We start from the raw sequence: 17,691 nt of genomic DNA, 5'->3' as shown, positions 1-17,691 counted from the left end.
AATAGAGGAAGAGCAGGACGGGGATGAGGCCGACGCAGTAGAGGAAGAGGATGGTTGGAAGAGAAACGGGAGGAGTACGAACCATTACCGGCAAGAAAATATAGAAAAACATTGAAGAAGAAGATACAGTTCGCAGAGCAAGCCTACTGTGAAAAAACTAATGAGGATATCAGAAGAATAATACAGCAATTAGAGGAAGAAGCGACCCAGGGCCAATCGGGATCAGAAATGGAAGATTAGGAATACCTGCTACCGGATCCAGGGAATACTAGAGGACGCATGACATTGTATAAACAAGCCCTGCATGTATACTGGGTTATGAAAAGGCCGTTGGCTAAGGCTATGGAGCAGGTTGCCATGGAGATGACTGAATTGTCCCAGGGAATTCCTAATTTGAAGAAAGAAATGCAGAACATTCAGGTCACTCTGATAATGCAGGACAAAAAACTGGAAGAGATACAGAAGTAGATAAAGAAGATCAACCCAGGTATAAAGAAAGAAGATGATCAGCAGGAAGCCATGGCTAGTTAATATCTGAAGATATGTATATGCTTTCCGTAGTTTTTTGAATGTTGGTGGATAGGTTTTGGTTCCAGTTTTAGTTTATAATGCAAATAAGAAGCAGTAGTAATCTTTGTGAATGTTTAGTTTACTTAGCCTCGACAAGAAGAATTAGTATTTTTTGTTTTTGGATGGCTGTCAAAAACTTAAGGTGGCCAACAGACCTAGTTTCCCTTCAGGGCGGGTTGAGGCCACCATGAAAATGTACTGGTTTCAATTCAAATTAATGGAAAAAGAATGGTCCCTCCTTAGCTTACAAAAAAAAATATATTATTGTAATAATATAGCAATATAATTATTATTATAATAATAAGATAATCATTATTATTATAATATATTATTATAATAAGAACAATAAAGACCAATTATTTATTATTTATGATAATTAATAACTATACTAATAATAACAACTATATTCTTATATATTTATCGTTATTATATTAATATTATTATAAAAATAACAATAAAGACCAATTATTTATGATAATTAATAACTATACAAATAATAACAACTATATTCTTATATATTTATATATTTATCATTATTATATTAATATTATTATAATAATATAAACTCTTATTATTATTATTATTATGAGGCTTTAGTATTTTTAAGAGTTATCTTAGGGTTTGTATACATTGGGTTTATAATATTAGTCCCTTTTGTTTATTATTATCTAAGGGTTTAATACTAAAATCCCAAGGGATTATAAACGGATGGGAATACTATTAAACAAAAAGGACTAATGTTATAAACCCAATGAACTAATAAACCCAACTCTTTAATATTATAAACCTAAGGAATTAGTGAACCCAACGGATAAATATTAAAAACCTAACGGATGAAGAAGCACAAGGAATTAATATTACAAACACAAGAGGAACATAAAGATGACCATGATTGATAATATAAACCCAAGTTAATAATAAACCCAAAGAATTAATACTAAAACCCCAAGGGATTATGAACCGAAGAAAATAATGTTAAACCCAAGGGACTAATATTATAAACCCAACATTGGAAAACCCTAATATAAATATTAGAAAGACAAAAATAAACATGGTTTATTTTCATAGTGAGAGAATCCTTGTCACAATGTGACATTCAACCATGGTTGGCCATGGTTGCCTATGATTGACAATGGTTGACTATGATCGATGTTATAAACCCAAGGCATTGATATTATAAACCCTAAGGAATAATAAAACTAAGGTATTAATATGAAAACCCCAAGGGATTATGAACCCAAGGGAATAATATTAAACCCATGGGACTAATATTATAAACCCAACATTGTTAAACCCAAATATAAACACTACAAACACTAAAATAAACATAGCTTATTTTCATGGTGAGTCAATCTTTTTCAAAATGCGATATTCAACCAAGGGACTAATATTATAAAACCAACATTGGTAAACCCAAATATAAATACTAAAAATACTAAAATAAACATGGTTTATTTTGACGGTGAGACAATTCTTGTCACAATGCGACATTCAACCATGGTTGATGATGTTTGGCTATGATTGACAATAGTTTACCATGATTTATATTATCAACCAAATGGAATAATAAACCCAAGGGATTATGAAGCCAAGGGAATAATATTACACCCATGGGACTAATATTATAAACTTCACATCGAGTAAAGGCAAATATCAATACTACAAACACTAAAATAAACATAGTTTATTTTGATGGTGAGACAATCCTTGTCACAATGCGACATTCAAACATGGTTCACCGTGTTTGGCTACGATTTATATTATAATCCTAAGGGAATAAAAAAACCTAAATTTTGATATTATAAACCCAAATGAATAATAAACCAAAGGGAGTAATACTAAAACCCCAAGGGAATATGAACCGAAGGGAACAATATTAAGCCGCAGGGACTAATGTTATAAACCCAATATTCGTAAACCCAAATATAAATATTACAAACACTAAAATAAACATGTTTTATTTTCATGGTGAGACAATCTTTGTCAAAATGTGATATTCAAGCATGGGACTAATATTATAAACCCAACATTGGTAAACCCAAATATAAATACTACAAACACTAAATTAAACATGGTTTATTTTGATGGTGAGACAATTCTTGTCACAATGCAACATTCAACCATGGTTGACCATGTTTGGCTATGATTGACAATGGTTTACAATGGATTAGTACGAAAACCCCAAGCGAATAACATTAAAACCATGGGACTAATATTACAAACCCAACATTGTTAAACCCAAATATAAACACAACAAACACTAAAATAAATACGGTTTATTTTCATGGTGAGTCAATCTTTGTCAAAATGTGATATTCAACCAAGGGACTAATATAATAAAACCAACATTGATAAACCCAAATATAAATACTACAAATACTAAAATAAACATGGTTTATTTTGACTGTGAGACAATTCTTATCACATTGCGACATTCAACCATGGTTGATGATGTTTATCTATGATTGACAATGGTTTCCCATGATTTATATTATCAACCAAAGAGAATAATAAGCCCAAGGGATTGATATTATAAACCCAAATGAATAATAAACCCAAGGGATAAATACTAAAACCCAAGGGATTATAAAGGCAAGGGAATAATATTAGGCCCATGGGACTAATATTATAAACTTCACATTTAGTAAAGGCAACTATCAATACTACAAACACTAAAATAAACATGGTTTATTTTGACGGTGAGACAATTCTTGTCACAATGCGACATTCAACCATGGTTGACGATGTTTGGCTATGATTGACAATGCTTTACCATGATTTATATTATCAACCAAAGGGAATAATAAATCCAAGGGATTGATATTATAAACCCAAATGAATAATAAACCCCAAGGGATAAATACTAAAACCCAAGGGATTATGAAGCCAAGGGAATAACATTAAACCCATGGGACTAATATTATAAATTTCACATCGAGTAAAGGCAAATATCAATACTACAAATACTAAAATAAACATAGTTTATTTTGATGGTGAGACAATCCTTGTCACAATGCGACATTCAAACATGGTTCACCATGTTTGGCTACGATTTATATTATAAACCTAAAGGAATAAAAAACCCAAATTTTGATAGTATAAACTCAAATGAATAATAAACCGAAGGGAGTAATACTAAAACTTCAAGGGAATATGAACCCAAGGGTACAATATTAAGCCCAAGGGACTAATATTATAAACCCAATATTCGTAAACCTAAATATAAATATTACAAACACTAAAATAAACATGTTTTATTTTCATGGCGAGACAATCTTTGTCAAAATGTGACATTCAAGCATGGGACTAATATTATAAACCCAACATTGGTAAACCCAAATATAAATACTAAAAACCCTAAGACAAATATTATAAACATTAAAATAAACATGATGTACAATCATTGATTTTCATATTGAGAGAATCCTTATCACAATTCCATGTCGGACCATGGTTGACATCATAATAAACCATGCTTGACCTAGGAATAATAAACCCAAGCGATTGATATTATAAACCCAAGGGATTAATACTAAAACCCCAAGGGATTATGAACCAAAGGGAATACTATTAAACAAAAGGGACTCATAATATAAAACCAAAGGAATAAAAAGCCCAAGGGATTGATATAATAAACCCAGGGGATTACTTTTTATTTTCATGGTGAGACAATCCTTGTCACAATGTGACATTCCAGCATGGTTGACCATGGTTGGCTATAATTGACAATGGTTTACCATGATGGCTATTATAAACCTAAGGGAATAATAAACCTAAGGGATTAATATGAGAAACCCAAAGGAATAATAAAATGAAGGGATTAATACTAAGACCCCAAGGGATTATGAACCCAAGGGAATAATATTAAATCCAAGGGACTAATATTATAAACCCAACGTATATAAACCCCAAGACAAATATTATAAACATTAAAATAAACATGATCGACCATCATTGATTTCATATTACAGACCTAAGGGAATAGCAAACCCAACTTATTTACATTAATACTAAAACCCCAAGGGATTAATACTAAAACCCCTAGGGACTATGAACCCAAGGGAATAATATTAAGCCCAAGGGATTAATACTAAAACCCCAAGGGATTATGAACCCAAGGGAATAATATTAAGCCCAAGGGACTAATATTATAAACCCAATATTGATAAACCCAAATATAAATACTACAAACACAAAAATAAACATGGTTTATTTTGATCATGAGACAATCCTTGTCACAATGCAACATTCAAACATGGTTGACCATGGTTGGCTATGATTGACAATGGTTGACCATGATTGATATTATAAACCTAAGGGAATAGTAAACCCAAGGGATTAATACTAAAACCCCAAGGGATTATGAACCCAAGGGAATAATATTAAACCCAAGGGACTAATATTATAAACCCAACGTATATAAACCCTAAGACAAATATTATAAACATTGAAATAAACATGATCGACCATCATTGATGTTCATATTGAGACAATCCTTATCACAATTCCATGTTGGACCATGGTCGACATCATAATAACCCATATTTGACTCATGAATAATAAACCCAAGCAATTGATATTATAAACCCAAAAAGGGACTAATAATATAAACCCAAGGGATTGATATAATAAACCCAAAGGAATAATAAACCTAAGGGATTATTATTTATTTTCATGGTGAGACAATCCTTGTCACAATGTGACATTCAAGCATGGTTGGCTATGATTGACAGTGGTTTACCTTGATCGATATTATAAACATAAGGGAATAATAAACCCAAAGGATTAATACTAAAACCCTAAGGGATTATGAACCCAAGGGAATAATATTAAACCCAAGGGACTAATATTATAAACCCAACGTATATAAACCCTAAGACAAATGTTATAAACATTGAAATAAACATGATCAACCATCATTGATGTTCATATTGAGACAATCCTTATCATAATTCCATGTTGGACCATGGTCGACATCATAATAAACCACGTTTGACTCAGGAATAATAAACGCAAGCGATTGATATTACAAACCCAAGGGATTGATATAATAAACCTAAACGAATAATAAAATGAAGGGATTATTATTTATTTTCATGGTGAGACAATCCTTGTCACAATGTGACATTCAAGCATGGTTGGCTATGATTGATAATGGTTTACCATGATCGATATTATAAACCTAAGGGAATAATAAACCCAAGGAATTAATATGAGAAACCCAAAGGAATAATAAAACGAAGGGATTAATACTAAGACCCAAGGGATTATGAACCCAAGGGAACAATATTAAATCCAAGAGACTGATATTATAAACCCAACATATATAAACCCTAAGAAAAATATTATAAACATTAAAATAAACATGATCGACCATCATTGATTTACATATTAAGACAATCTTTGTTAATGCGATGTTGGACCATGATTGAAGATGATTGATTTTCATATTGAGAAAATATTTGTCGCAATGTGATGTTGGACCATGGTTGATTTTCATGTTGAGACAATCTTTGTCCCAATGTGACGTTGTACCATGTTTGACCAAAAGGGACTAATAATATAAACCCAAGGGAATAATAAACCCAAGGGATTGATATAATAAACCCAAAGGAATAATAAACCCAAGGGATTATTATTTATTTTCACGGTGAGACAATTCTTGTCACAATGTGACATTCAAGCATGATTGGATATGATTGACAATGGTTTACCATGATGGATATTATAAACCTAAGGGAATAATAAACCCAGGGGATTAATACTAAAACCCCAAGGGACTATGAACCAAAGGGAATACTATTAAACAAAAGGGACTAATAATATAAACCCAAGGGAATAATAAACCCAAGGGATTGATATAATAAACCCAAAGGAATAATAAACCCAAGGGATTAATATGAGAAACCCAAAGGAATAATAAAACGAAGGGATTAATACTAAGACCCCAAGGGATTATGAACCCAAGGGAACAATATTAAATCCAAGAGACTGATATTATAAACCCAACATATATAAACCCTAAGAAAAATATTATAAACATTAAAATAAACATGATCGACCATCATTGATTTACATATTGAGACAATCTTTGTCAATGCGATGTTGGACCATGATTGAACATGATTGATTTTCATATTGAGAAAATATTTGTCGCAATGTGATGTTGGACCATGGATGACCATGGTTGATTTTCATATTGAGACAATCTTTGTCCCAATGTGACGTTGTACCATGTTTGACCATGGATGACCATGGTTTTCATAATGTGACATTCGACGAAGAGACCATCTTCGTCACAATGTGACAATGATTATTGACCATGGTTGACCGTGATTAAGAATGGTTGATTTTCACATTGAGACATCTTTGTGACAATGGGACGTTGGACCATGGTTCATTTTCATATTGACCACGGTTGACCACGATTGACCATGATTGATTTTTATTTGAGACAATATTTGTCACAATGCGACATTTGACCATGGTAGACCATGATTCAAGATGGTTGACACGACTGATTTTCGTATTGAGACAATAATTCTTATAGTGTGATGTTGGACCATGTTTGACCATGAATGGCCATGCTTGACGATGATTGACCATGGTTGATTATCATATTGAGACAATCATTATCACAATGTGACATTGGACAAAGAGACGATCTTCGTCACAATGTGAACATGATTATTGACCATGTTTGACCATAGTTGACAATGATTGACCATGGTTGATTTTCACATTGAGACAATCTTTGTCAAAATGCGACGTTGAAACATGGTTGACCATGGTTGATTTTCATGTTGAGACAGTTCTTTCACAATGTGATGTTGGACCATGGCTGACCATGATTAACGATGGTTGATTTTCATATTGACCATGGTTGACCATGATTGATTTTTATATACAATCTATGTGATAATGTGACGTTTGAATAAATATTATAAACTCGAAAATAAACATGGTTTTCCATCGTTGACCATAGTTGATTTTCATATTCCCATAATCTTTATCATAATGCAACGTTGGACCATGGTTGGCCATGATTTATTTTCATATTGAGACAATATTTGTCACAATGCGACGTAGGACCATGGCTGATTTTCATATAAAGACAGTCTTTGTCACAATGCAACATTGGACCATGGTTGACCATAAATGACCATGGTTTTCATAATGTGACATTGGAGAAAAAGACAATGTTCATGACAATGTCACCATGATTATTGACCATGGTTGACCATGATAATATTATTTAATGCTATTAATATTAATAATTAACGTTAAAATTAATATTTATAAATATTAATAATATTAAAAGTAATATTAATATTCGTATTCATATCAATTAATATTAATAATTAATATTTATAAATAAATGAGAGTACCTTTCAGATTAATCACATTATTAGGATTTGGTCGACATTTCGAACCAACTAATGTGGTTCATCCATATTAGATGTGGTTCATCCACATTAGTTGGTTCAAGATGTTGACCAAATCCTAATAATGTGGTTAATCCGAAAGACACTCTTATTTACAATATGGATTACAAAAGCCTAAAATCTAACATTTATAAATAATATTAAAACTTAATATTATAATTTTATTAATATTTAATATTATTAATGTTGATGGTATATTATATTAGTTAATTAATTAATATAATATCAATAATATTAATAAATTAAAATAATAATAATAGATAAGATTGTAAATTAAAAAAAATTAATATTATTTTTAATATTAAATGTTGACGATATTATTTATAATAATAATGTTAATGTCATTAATAATTTTAATATTGTTAATTAAATGTTGTGAATATTAATATTGGAGATTTATAATTGAATGCATAATTTATTCTTCTAATTATATTCATCATCTATTTCAATTTATTCTTTTAATCTATTTCATATTTTGATTTTTATTTTTTTTAGAATTGCATTTCAAAAATTATTATTTAACAAATATATTTCAAAGCTTACTCATTCACTAGTATTGATATCTATAATTTTTCAAATTAAATTTAATCTATTTTACATTTTAAGAAAGTGTGAATGACATACAATCCGCGCTGAAGGGTCAGACGGATTGTTCAAGCTAAACTGGACTAAGTTTGGTTAGGACCAGATAGTCCTAATGAGATTTGCTGACACTCACTGAACTTCCTGCATGTGAGAAGTAGCTTGGGGGAGATTCAAAGAAAGTTGATCTCGTGGTTGGGAGGAAATTCACATTGTTCTTTCGAGATTAGACCGAGTTTATTTTTCTGTATTGACTGCCATAAACCACAGATAAGTATTTACTGTTAATTTGGAAGAGCGGTAATATGTAAATGTTTACTATTTAAATGAGTTAACTTCATTATCTGTACTTATATATGAGTATAGTTGATTAGGAAATTAAGAAACGCTGGGAAAAAACAGAAATAGCATGTAACAGAAAGAACTAGACCATACAATACTGAGTAAATTGTGTAAATTCTTTACAGGGAGTAATTTGCAATAATTGCATAAGTAGAAATAGAGAAATAGATCGAAATTATATATATTCGAGCATCGCTATCCATCTAACATAAACATTTAGTTTCTTGTTGTAATCGAAAATAAAGAAATCTTGCCTTAGAAGAGTAACCTCAAAACATTAACAAGGAAAGGAGATCATAAGGCCAACAAGATAGAACATCGGTACTGAAGTATGAAAAAATGTTATTAAAGAAAAGATTGTAAATAAATTAAATTAACAATGTGCAAAGAAGTTGAAAACAGAACTTAAAGCGTGAGAATATTGGACTATATATAAATACATTTATATAGAAGGAATATAACATACGCACCTTTGTTAATAAGTAATTTCACTTTAAAATCTCGGTCCTACCAATCCTAAAGGATGGGTTAGTTAGATAACGTTGGCGTATGTTTAATAAACCACGGGGTATGATTTATATAAACTCGTAACAGTAACAAAGGTAAACCGAATAGTTTAATCAACTTCATACCATACACCATATCTTGTAAGGTCAATGGTAATCTAATTGTCGTAAAAGTTAAATTATCTAGGTCATATAAACAATAAAGATTTTTGTAAATTGATTAATGTTGGATTTTGATTTTTTTATTTATGTTACGTATTTAATAAGAGGACACATGACAGTGCAGTGTTTTTATTATCTCATTTCAATATACTTAATAATAAAATATATATATATATATATATATATATATATATATATATATATATATATATAAAATTCGATATAATTAAATAATTTAATTATATAAATTAAATGGTTTATCAAGATAAATATAAAAAATAACATTGAATCATTAAAAAAAATTATAAAAATTAACTTAATTATATATATTTTTTATTATTAAAAATTTAATATATAAATAAAACATATATACATTACAAAAACATATGATAATATTTTTAATTATTTAGATTCGCCTTTTTAATTTGTAAATAAGATCTGTTAATATATGTCAAAAATCATGGCTTACTAATACCACATGTCTAAAAAACCATAACCTATATTCATATGATATTATGTTTTCATTAATTAGTTTAATTAAAAAATAAAAAATACATAATCACTTTTGAGATAAATTTCTACTTTAATTTATGACTATTACAAATATTAAGAAAATATTTTAGGGAAGTTAAATACCTACTATCTACCTTCATAACTAAATTGAAATTTTAGAAGACTTATTACAAAATAAATAAGCCTAAAAAAATAATTATATTTATATGATGTTAAGTTTAAAAGAAATATATTAAACTACAATACATTTGCAAATAATAAATTAATGAGATGTAATATGAAGTAAGTATTTTAATAATAATGAACATTTACCCATTAATGCATTAATTATTAGTTAAATTATTGATATAGGCAAAAATATATCATATCTACTTAGCCTCACACCATTATTAAGATGGTTAAGAAAGCGTTTTGCAAAATGCTAATGAGGGAACTTAAATATGTAGTTTCCTTTCTATGCTAATGAGGGAACGTAATAAGAATTATTTTTATTGTGACTAAAATATAATTAAACCTACATCCATTATACGCACACAGACAGCAGGCAGAACGGATGAAAAGGACCCGAAGGAGACCAAATGCATATCAATATTGTACAGAGATGTAGAGGAAAATGCTTGACAAATATTCAACTAGTGGCGTTTTCTTCCACAGTTAATTAACCACTTTAAACTTTTATCATACACATCTTGCAAGATATTGAAAAACAAGTCACTCATATGTTAGTTTTCACCGAGCATTTCCGAAACTGTGGTATTGCTTTCATACAAGCAACGCTGGAAATCATAGTGGTCTGCATCATCCTTCCAAAGTTAAATGCAGCCTTTGCCTGAAACATATTAAATCCATGAAGTTAAATCTTAATCCGTGAAGTGGCCGAGTGCTTTACAGTTAGTTAGTGAATAAAAGCTTGCCTACTGAAATGTAAAACTTTTAATGTCATAATATTTATGCTACCTTGTAGTTTTGTTTTAAATATATTTATGCTTCCCATTTATTTCACATGTGAATTTGTTTTACACCGATTTGATATGCCACATCTCCTTTGTTAAGGTGTCTCGTCTTTATTGCGGAGATGAATCTGTCTCCGTCATTACAATTTGGAGGACTACTTCTTTCTTGAAGGAATTGGATTCACAACTCTGCAATTTGTTCTAATTTCTCCTTTCTTGCCCGTTAATACTCCGATGTTTCCCATTTTTATCATGGCACCAGCGAAGCTCTTATTGAATGTAGTTCCGTCAGAGGCCAAGCTGGTTACGATGCCCTTTGTTGATCCGGCGGAGGTAAGCTCCTGATCAATTTGAAGAATTCCGTGATTTAATTGTAGTTGTTGGTAGTAGCTGTTGTCAAAAGCAAACGAAGTGTTTTGATCCAGGAAGACGGTGGGGTCATCTGTTGAGGACGACGTCGGAGATGGGCAAATATTCTTCAAACTCGCCACTAAGGTTGCATCCATGGAAGGATCCGCGGTGCCGCTTCCTTGGAAATTGTAGAGTCTGTCGCTGAAAAAACTGCAGTGCGCCACCCCAACTGTATGCGCGCCTGAAATTAAACCCAAAACAGAGAGTCCCTTCACTCACTCCAGTGCTTTTTCAAGTAAACTAAAGGGTCAGATTATGTTTAAATGTGTTGTATAATTAGCAATACGTACCCAACAGAATGACCATATCTTGGAGTGTCAAGCCCTTCTTTGCAAATGCAGCAGCTGCCTGAGAAACTTGGAAGCTAGGAGCGGGTAAATTTACATTGTTTATTGAAGATATTCTGCCATCTCTTCTACCCGTAGGGAGATTGTACTGTTGCCCTCCTGCCTGTCAATCAAGTTAAAAAGCTGAGTATTCTTCAAAACTAGTTGCAGAAAGATAGAAACCAAGTGCAATTTACAGCCAGCCACAATTTAATGTTCTATAACCTACCAGGGATACTGCATCTCTGGTAGCAAGTGCAATTATATCGGCACAAGACACAACGCCAGGGCATGCACTTTCGAGCAGGGCTTTTGCTTCATCGATTATTTCAAATCCTCTCACAGTTAGGTTGGGGCCTGCTTCTTTCTCTGATACGTTATTGCCCACGCTATCAATCAGAATTGATCCATCGCAGCCCTTCAACAACATATATATTTAATAATTCCACGCCATTCAATTTATATTTATAAACCTTGTATATAAATGAGACTATAATTTCAAGAGAACTGCAAGCTTACCTTTACGAAACAGTCATGAAAATGCATGCGGAGGAGGGCAGCAGGAAGGGATTGGTCGATAGCATAATGACTTGTAATTACTCCACGCACGATCGATTCTGCTTGCGAACACTTGGCGTTGTAGAATCCGACCGACAGGCTGTTTTGCGCCAATGTAGGTCGTAGAAACGCCAGAAGCAGAAGAGAATTCACGATTCTGAATGCCATTATAATCAAATCCTTCGAGCCCATTGCAGCGCAGAAGAATAATATCTCCTCTATTTCTCAGCAAAGACCCAACAGTGCGAATGGTGAGCACTCTCGTTATTATAACAACTGGTCTATAAACCAGGGAGGATATGACATCCGAATAGAGAGAGAGCTGTACTAGATATTATGGGCGCAAGCGAATTTATAACAAGTCTTCCATTGCCGTGTGGGTCCACTATTTCATTATTAATGGATCTGTGAAGCTGGAATGTACTGTTACACGAAATAAACCGGGTTTTCGTTCAGAAATTTGATATTCACGCAATATCTAAGAGCTCAAGGTTTCTCATAAACAATAATTCGATTGGGCTATTCCAAAGGTTCAGCAATAAAGTCGGTCGTTGATGGTTGATTTTGTAGGTAGGATCTTTCATAACCAGAACCTTGAATTTGTCGCTAGGTTCTCAGAATGTACAATCGAGATATGGATAACCAACAAAATTTCCATATTTATTTAATACCGACAATGCATAGGATAAGGAATACATTGTCTGGTTGCAAACCGCTTCAATCTGCCAGCGATCGAAGTTCGTTGACAATATTGAGTCTCACTGATACTTATTATTTTAATGTTATCGAAGGACTCACAAAAGTAATTTATCCCGGAGATAGGTATTTGCTGTGTCTCAGAGGTGATATGGTGGCAGTTTCAACACAAATTATGTTTGGCATGATCTCAAGCATCCAAATTTAAAATCATTTTCTTTTGAATTATTTTTAGGGCCATGTGCAACTTCTTCGTTTTGATTCACAAGATAACGAGGGACATGAATTACCCACCATCGTCGAAACAACATCGTTTTGATTCACAAGATAACGAGGGACATGAATTCCCCACCATCGTCGAAACAACAGTTGAAAATTGATGGCTGCTCAAACAGATCCTGAACTCCGTCCGTACATTACAGCATGACGATTTTAATATATATCTCTTCCGTACTTACAGGGTTGATACAGAGTACCTGCGACAAAAATTGAAATGGCAGAACGTGGAGCAGAGAAATGTGTTAAATAAAATTACATTGGAAATATCAGTAATTTATTATTGGAGTGAAAATTGATTTGATTAAATTGTATTTAGTAAAATTAAACTAGGACTTTGGAGGGACAGTTTTGACAATCAACAAGTGGTTGGAATTAGATTCTCCAATACTCCCTTTTAATTACAACCACTTAAAAATTCAATTAAGAAATCTGCTGATCTATGTTTCAGCGAGGCTTGCAATTTAAAAATTCACTTCAACTACATTTATTTTTTTTCTTCTCTTCTTCAAGATCTTGTAGCCTCTAAATTGTTTCAACTTTTTCTCCTAATTGTACCCTTCAAACTTCAGTGTCTTCATTTTCTGGTGCAGGTCTTCCATTCTTCCAGGTTGTTTAAGCATATCCCGAACTTCTTCAAAAAATGAGTTCTATGTGGGCCTTTGCAACATATGCAACATATTATCTTATGTAATGCTCTTTTCATTATCGATCTGTTGTAACATAAGACCATAATACAATTTCATCTCTTCAAGACTCCAATACTTGAAAATTTCATTGATATCTAAGATGTTTTTAACATGCATTTCTGCAACTTCTATGCAAACTTCATCTAGACATGGTGTTGCAAGTCATGCTTGAAGGAAATTTAACTCTCCTTCATAATCATTATGTGTACCTATACACTGTAAATCAATGTTAGAATTAAAAGTATTTGCAAAACCACATTGGTTATGTTCCTTCTGCTCTAAAATGAGAGTTTTCTCATGTTGTGCTTTCTTCTCTGGCTCTTCCCCTGTCTCTATTTTCTCTTTGTGGGCTTCCTTCTTTGTATTTGTCTCTATCTCTGTCTCTTCCACTTGGTTTTCAAATTCAAATGGGATTATCTTACCAAATAGCATCATGTCAATATAATGTTTTTGTTGTATCACCTGCAACTATCCATCATTAGCCAACAATTCTTTATCAAGTTTACATCAACAACATTAATTGTTGGATTCACCATAGCATTGACTGCTCCAATGGCGATTCCATTGTCATTAGCTAGCTATGTTGCTCATTCACCAAACTGCCATCAGTAAGTTGTGTTGTTGGTTTTACCAAATCTTCATGGGCAAGTTCTATTGCGGGATTCATCATATTCATCAACAAGCTCTATCATTGGAATCACCAAATTTTCGTCCACTTGTTCACGAGCATCTATGTGCTCCTTCTCTCTTGCTTCTGCGACTTATTCACAGACATTATCCACTTGTGACCGAGCATAATGGGATGCAACAAATTTTACATCTCGATGTAGATCTGCTATATAGATCCACCTTCATCTTCAACTTCAATACTTTGCGTTACACCAAAACTCCTCTCAAGGGTATCCCATGCCTCCTTGGCTATCTTGGCATCTGAAATCAGAGGAAGAATGTTGTCATCCAATTCTTTTATGCATTTCAATGAGAAGACATCTCTATGCCTCTTCACTTCCAAAACTAAAAAGATTTCAAACATCTCCTGTTATGGCTTTGATCTTCTTAGCCTCTTGGCTTTTCCAATTTGTTAAACGCTGACAAAATGTGGGGCAACAAACAAATTGACCTGGAGACATAGTGGTTGTCTGCAATAAAAATATCTCCATAATAACTTGTTTATTGCTCAACTTCAAAAACAAATCTACAAATTTTTTAAAAACCAATACTTTCACATAAAAAAATTACAAATCCGCCTTCCATTATTTTATTTTTTTCAATACTCACGACTAATCTGAATAACTCCCTTTATAATAAACCCTCTTTGAATATTTAAATTCTTCTTTTCTTCCATTATTTTATTTTTTCCAATACTCACAACTAATCTGAATAACTCCCTTTTTAATAAACCCCCTTTAAATATTTAAATTCTTTTTTAGAAAAGAAAAACGTCAAACGAAACCTTTTGTAAAAAAATTACATATCACAAATCTCATCTCACAAAAAATTATTGCCTTGAAATATTAAATCATGTAAGTACTTTTTCAAAATAATAAATTCACATCTCATTAAAAAAAATCATATGTGCATTTTATGTAGGACAACTTTAAACCTTTCATTCAAACCTTTAACCATTAGCGTTGGAATATCAAACCAAAATTTCTTGGAGTTTTCCTTGAATTTCGGTAAAGACTTCTTTCGTTTTTAACCATTGACCTTTTTTCCATGCCACGCGATGCTTATCAGACCTTGTGCGTGATGACTTTCATTCCATGTGCTTTCAACAGAATTTGGCTAACGCTTGCTTGGTGAAGACAAAGCGGGTGGGAGCGAAAACGCTGTAAGTAGATGAAACTAATGGGGCTTTTCAATCTTTTTAGTTGCGTTAATAACACCTAACGCGAATTCTTATGGTGCTCACTTTCTTTAGTTCGCGCTGTATCCAAATAACACAAAGCGTTATTAAAACAATTTTTTTTTTAAATGAACTTTTTTCAATTTCTTTCTCTAGCTTAGCTGTAGCTGGCTTTTTCGTTTTCCTGCTGTTTCTTTGCAGTAGATTTTTTCAAACTTCTGCTGTTCTTTCAAGAGTCTTCTACAGGCTCGCTTTTCCTGTTTTTATAGGGAGTTTTATGTAAACTAGTTTATTTTTTAATTTAAGCTCTCAAGGATTTTGGAAAGGCCGAGTATACAAAATACAAATTCTCTCATAAAATACACGAGCTACTTCTATTGATCACACAAAACTTGATTCTTACAAAGAACCGATAAAGGGTATTTAACCTTTTCCAACTAGGGACTTGACTAAAATATCATGTACACACACTTAACTTAGTTAGTTCACACTCTAAATATGGACTGCACTTAACTCGGTTAAGTCACACTCTAAATATGGACTGCAATTAACTCTTTATCTATCACTCGACTTGACTCAACCCTCAACACTCAACACTAACTGACTCTCTAATTTTAGAGCAGGAATGCTATTCTCAGTATTACGAATAAGTTAAATAAGATTACATTGCAAACATCAGTAATAAATAACTAGAGTAAAACTCAACTTAAACACTCAATAAAACTGAACTAAAACATTTATAGAAACGATTTTGACACTAACAAATAAATAAATTTAAATTCTTAAAAAAAATTACAAAACAATAATTCAATATTTTATTCTCCTCCCAATTTCATTTCCTTCTCATACATTTAGATTTTTTTTTTACGACGTTTGACCTTTCTCTTCGTGTTAATGTTTTTTTTGTTTGCCTGGTATTTTAGTGGGTATTCCATTGTCCTTTTGGGAATTCGTAAGTGCATCGCATGTTGTTAACATGACAGGACGGGGCGAAGTTGGATGACGGTTTGTTATAAATGTTATTTGCGTCAGCACAACGCTACCAAACTAGGACAGGGGAAAGCATTTGGACTGTGGATGGAAGGATGAAAGAAACTTCGTTGTCCTTCGTCGCCCCTTGTAATTAAGTAGAGAACACAAACAGTTTTAAATCCGAGCACACCGGCTAATTTTAAGGATTAGAGATTCTATCGTTGATAATTCACATCGGTTAGAGTTCGTGAAGAGTTTTGTCTTTAATTATTAATATCATTGATAAAAAGATTAAACATGTTTCAAATAAATAATTATACTTGGATTATTTTTAACAGTTATATAGAATTAGGATCTTTAATTTATTATACGCTTAAAATGGAGTATTTTTTATTTTATTTGATAAAATATTTATTTTAAAAAAAATACGTTTATGTTAATTATATATAAGTGTAGATTAAGTGGTTGGTACAACAAGATGTTATCCTTCCATCTCATTTCAAATCTAATAAGGGGCATCTTTGATGGGTGTGATAAGGCTCAAGGAGTAGGCTCTCCCATGCTAGTAGAGTTTTGGCTCTTAAGCCATAGAATCCCGATCTATCTAGTTTATGGAATGTTAGATATACTCTTATATTGCCACAACTATTCACCATGGTATAAAAATAAATAAATAAAATTATGCATTCAAAAAATGCAATTTAAACAATGAAAAAAACTTAAAATAGTTAGACTATATATCTATATGATAGTGATGTTTATTTTTCAGAAAGTATATCATAGAATTGATACATTGTATTTAAAAGCAATTAAATTTAATAACAAAAAGTAAATATCTCAATCT

The 17,691-nt window shown here is 32.0% G+C and overlaps 1 protein-coding gene across 1 annotated transcript; it reads right to left on the bottom strand.

Annotated features, from left to right (window-relative positions):
- Positions 1 to 11,228: 11,228 nt before the first annotated feature.
- LOC149252781 (peroxidase 57-like) lies at positions 11,229 to 12,536 on the bottom strand. Its single transcript, XM_089454272.1, has 4 exons — positions 12,330 to 12,536; positions 12,040 to 12,228; positions 11,775 to 11,934; positions 11,229 to 11,665 (listed from the first exon to the last, which is right to left on the bottom strand). Exons 1-4 carry the CDS (start codon positions 12,534 to 12,536, stop codon positions 11,229 to 11,231), a joined length of 993 nt encoding a protein of 330 aa, XP_089310398.1.
- Positions 12,537 to 17,691: the final 5,155 nt, after the last annotated feature.

This window comes from Pinus tabuliformis, chromosome 7 (assembly GCF_031772625.1).
Source record: "Pinus tabuliformis cultivar Carrire ecotype Pingquan chromosome 7, CPIR1, whole genome shotgun sequence".
Taxonomy (NCBI): Eukaryota; Viridiplantae; Streptophyta; class Pinopsida; order Pinales; family Pinaceae; genus Pinus; species Pinus tabuliformis.
This window is presented reverse-complemented; position numbering and strand designations above follow the sequence as displayed.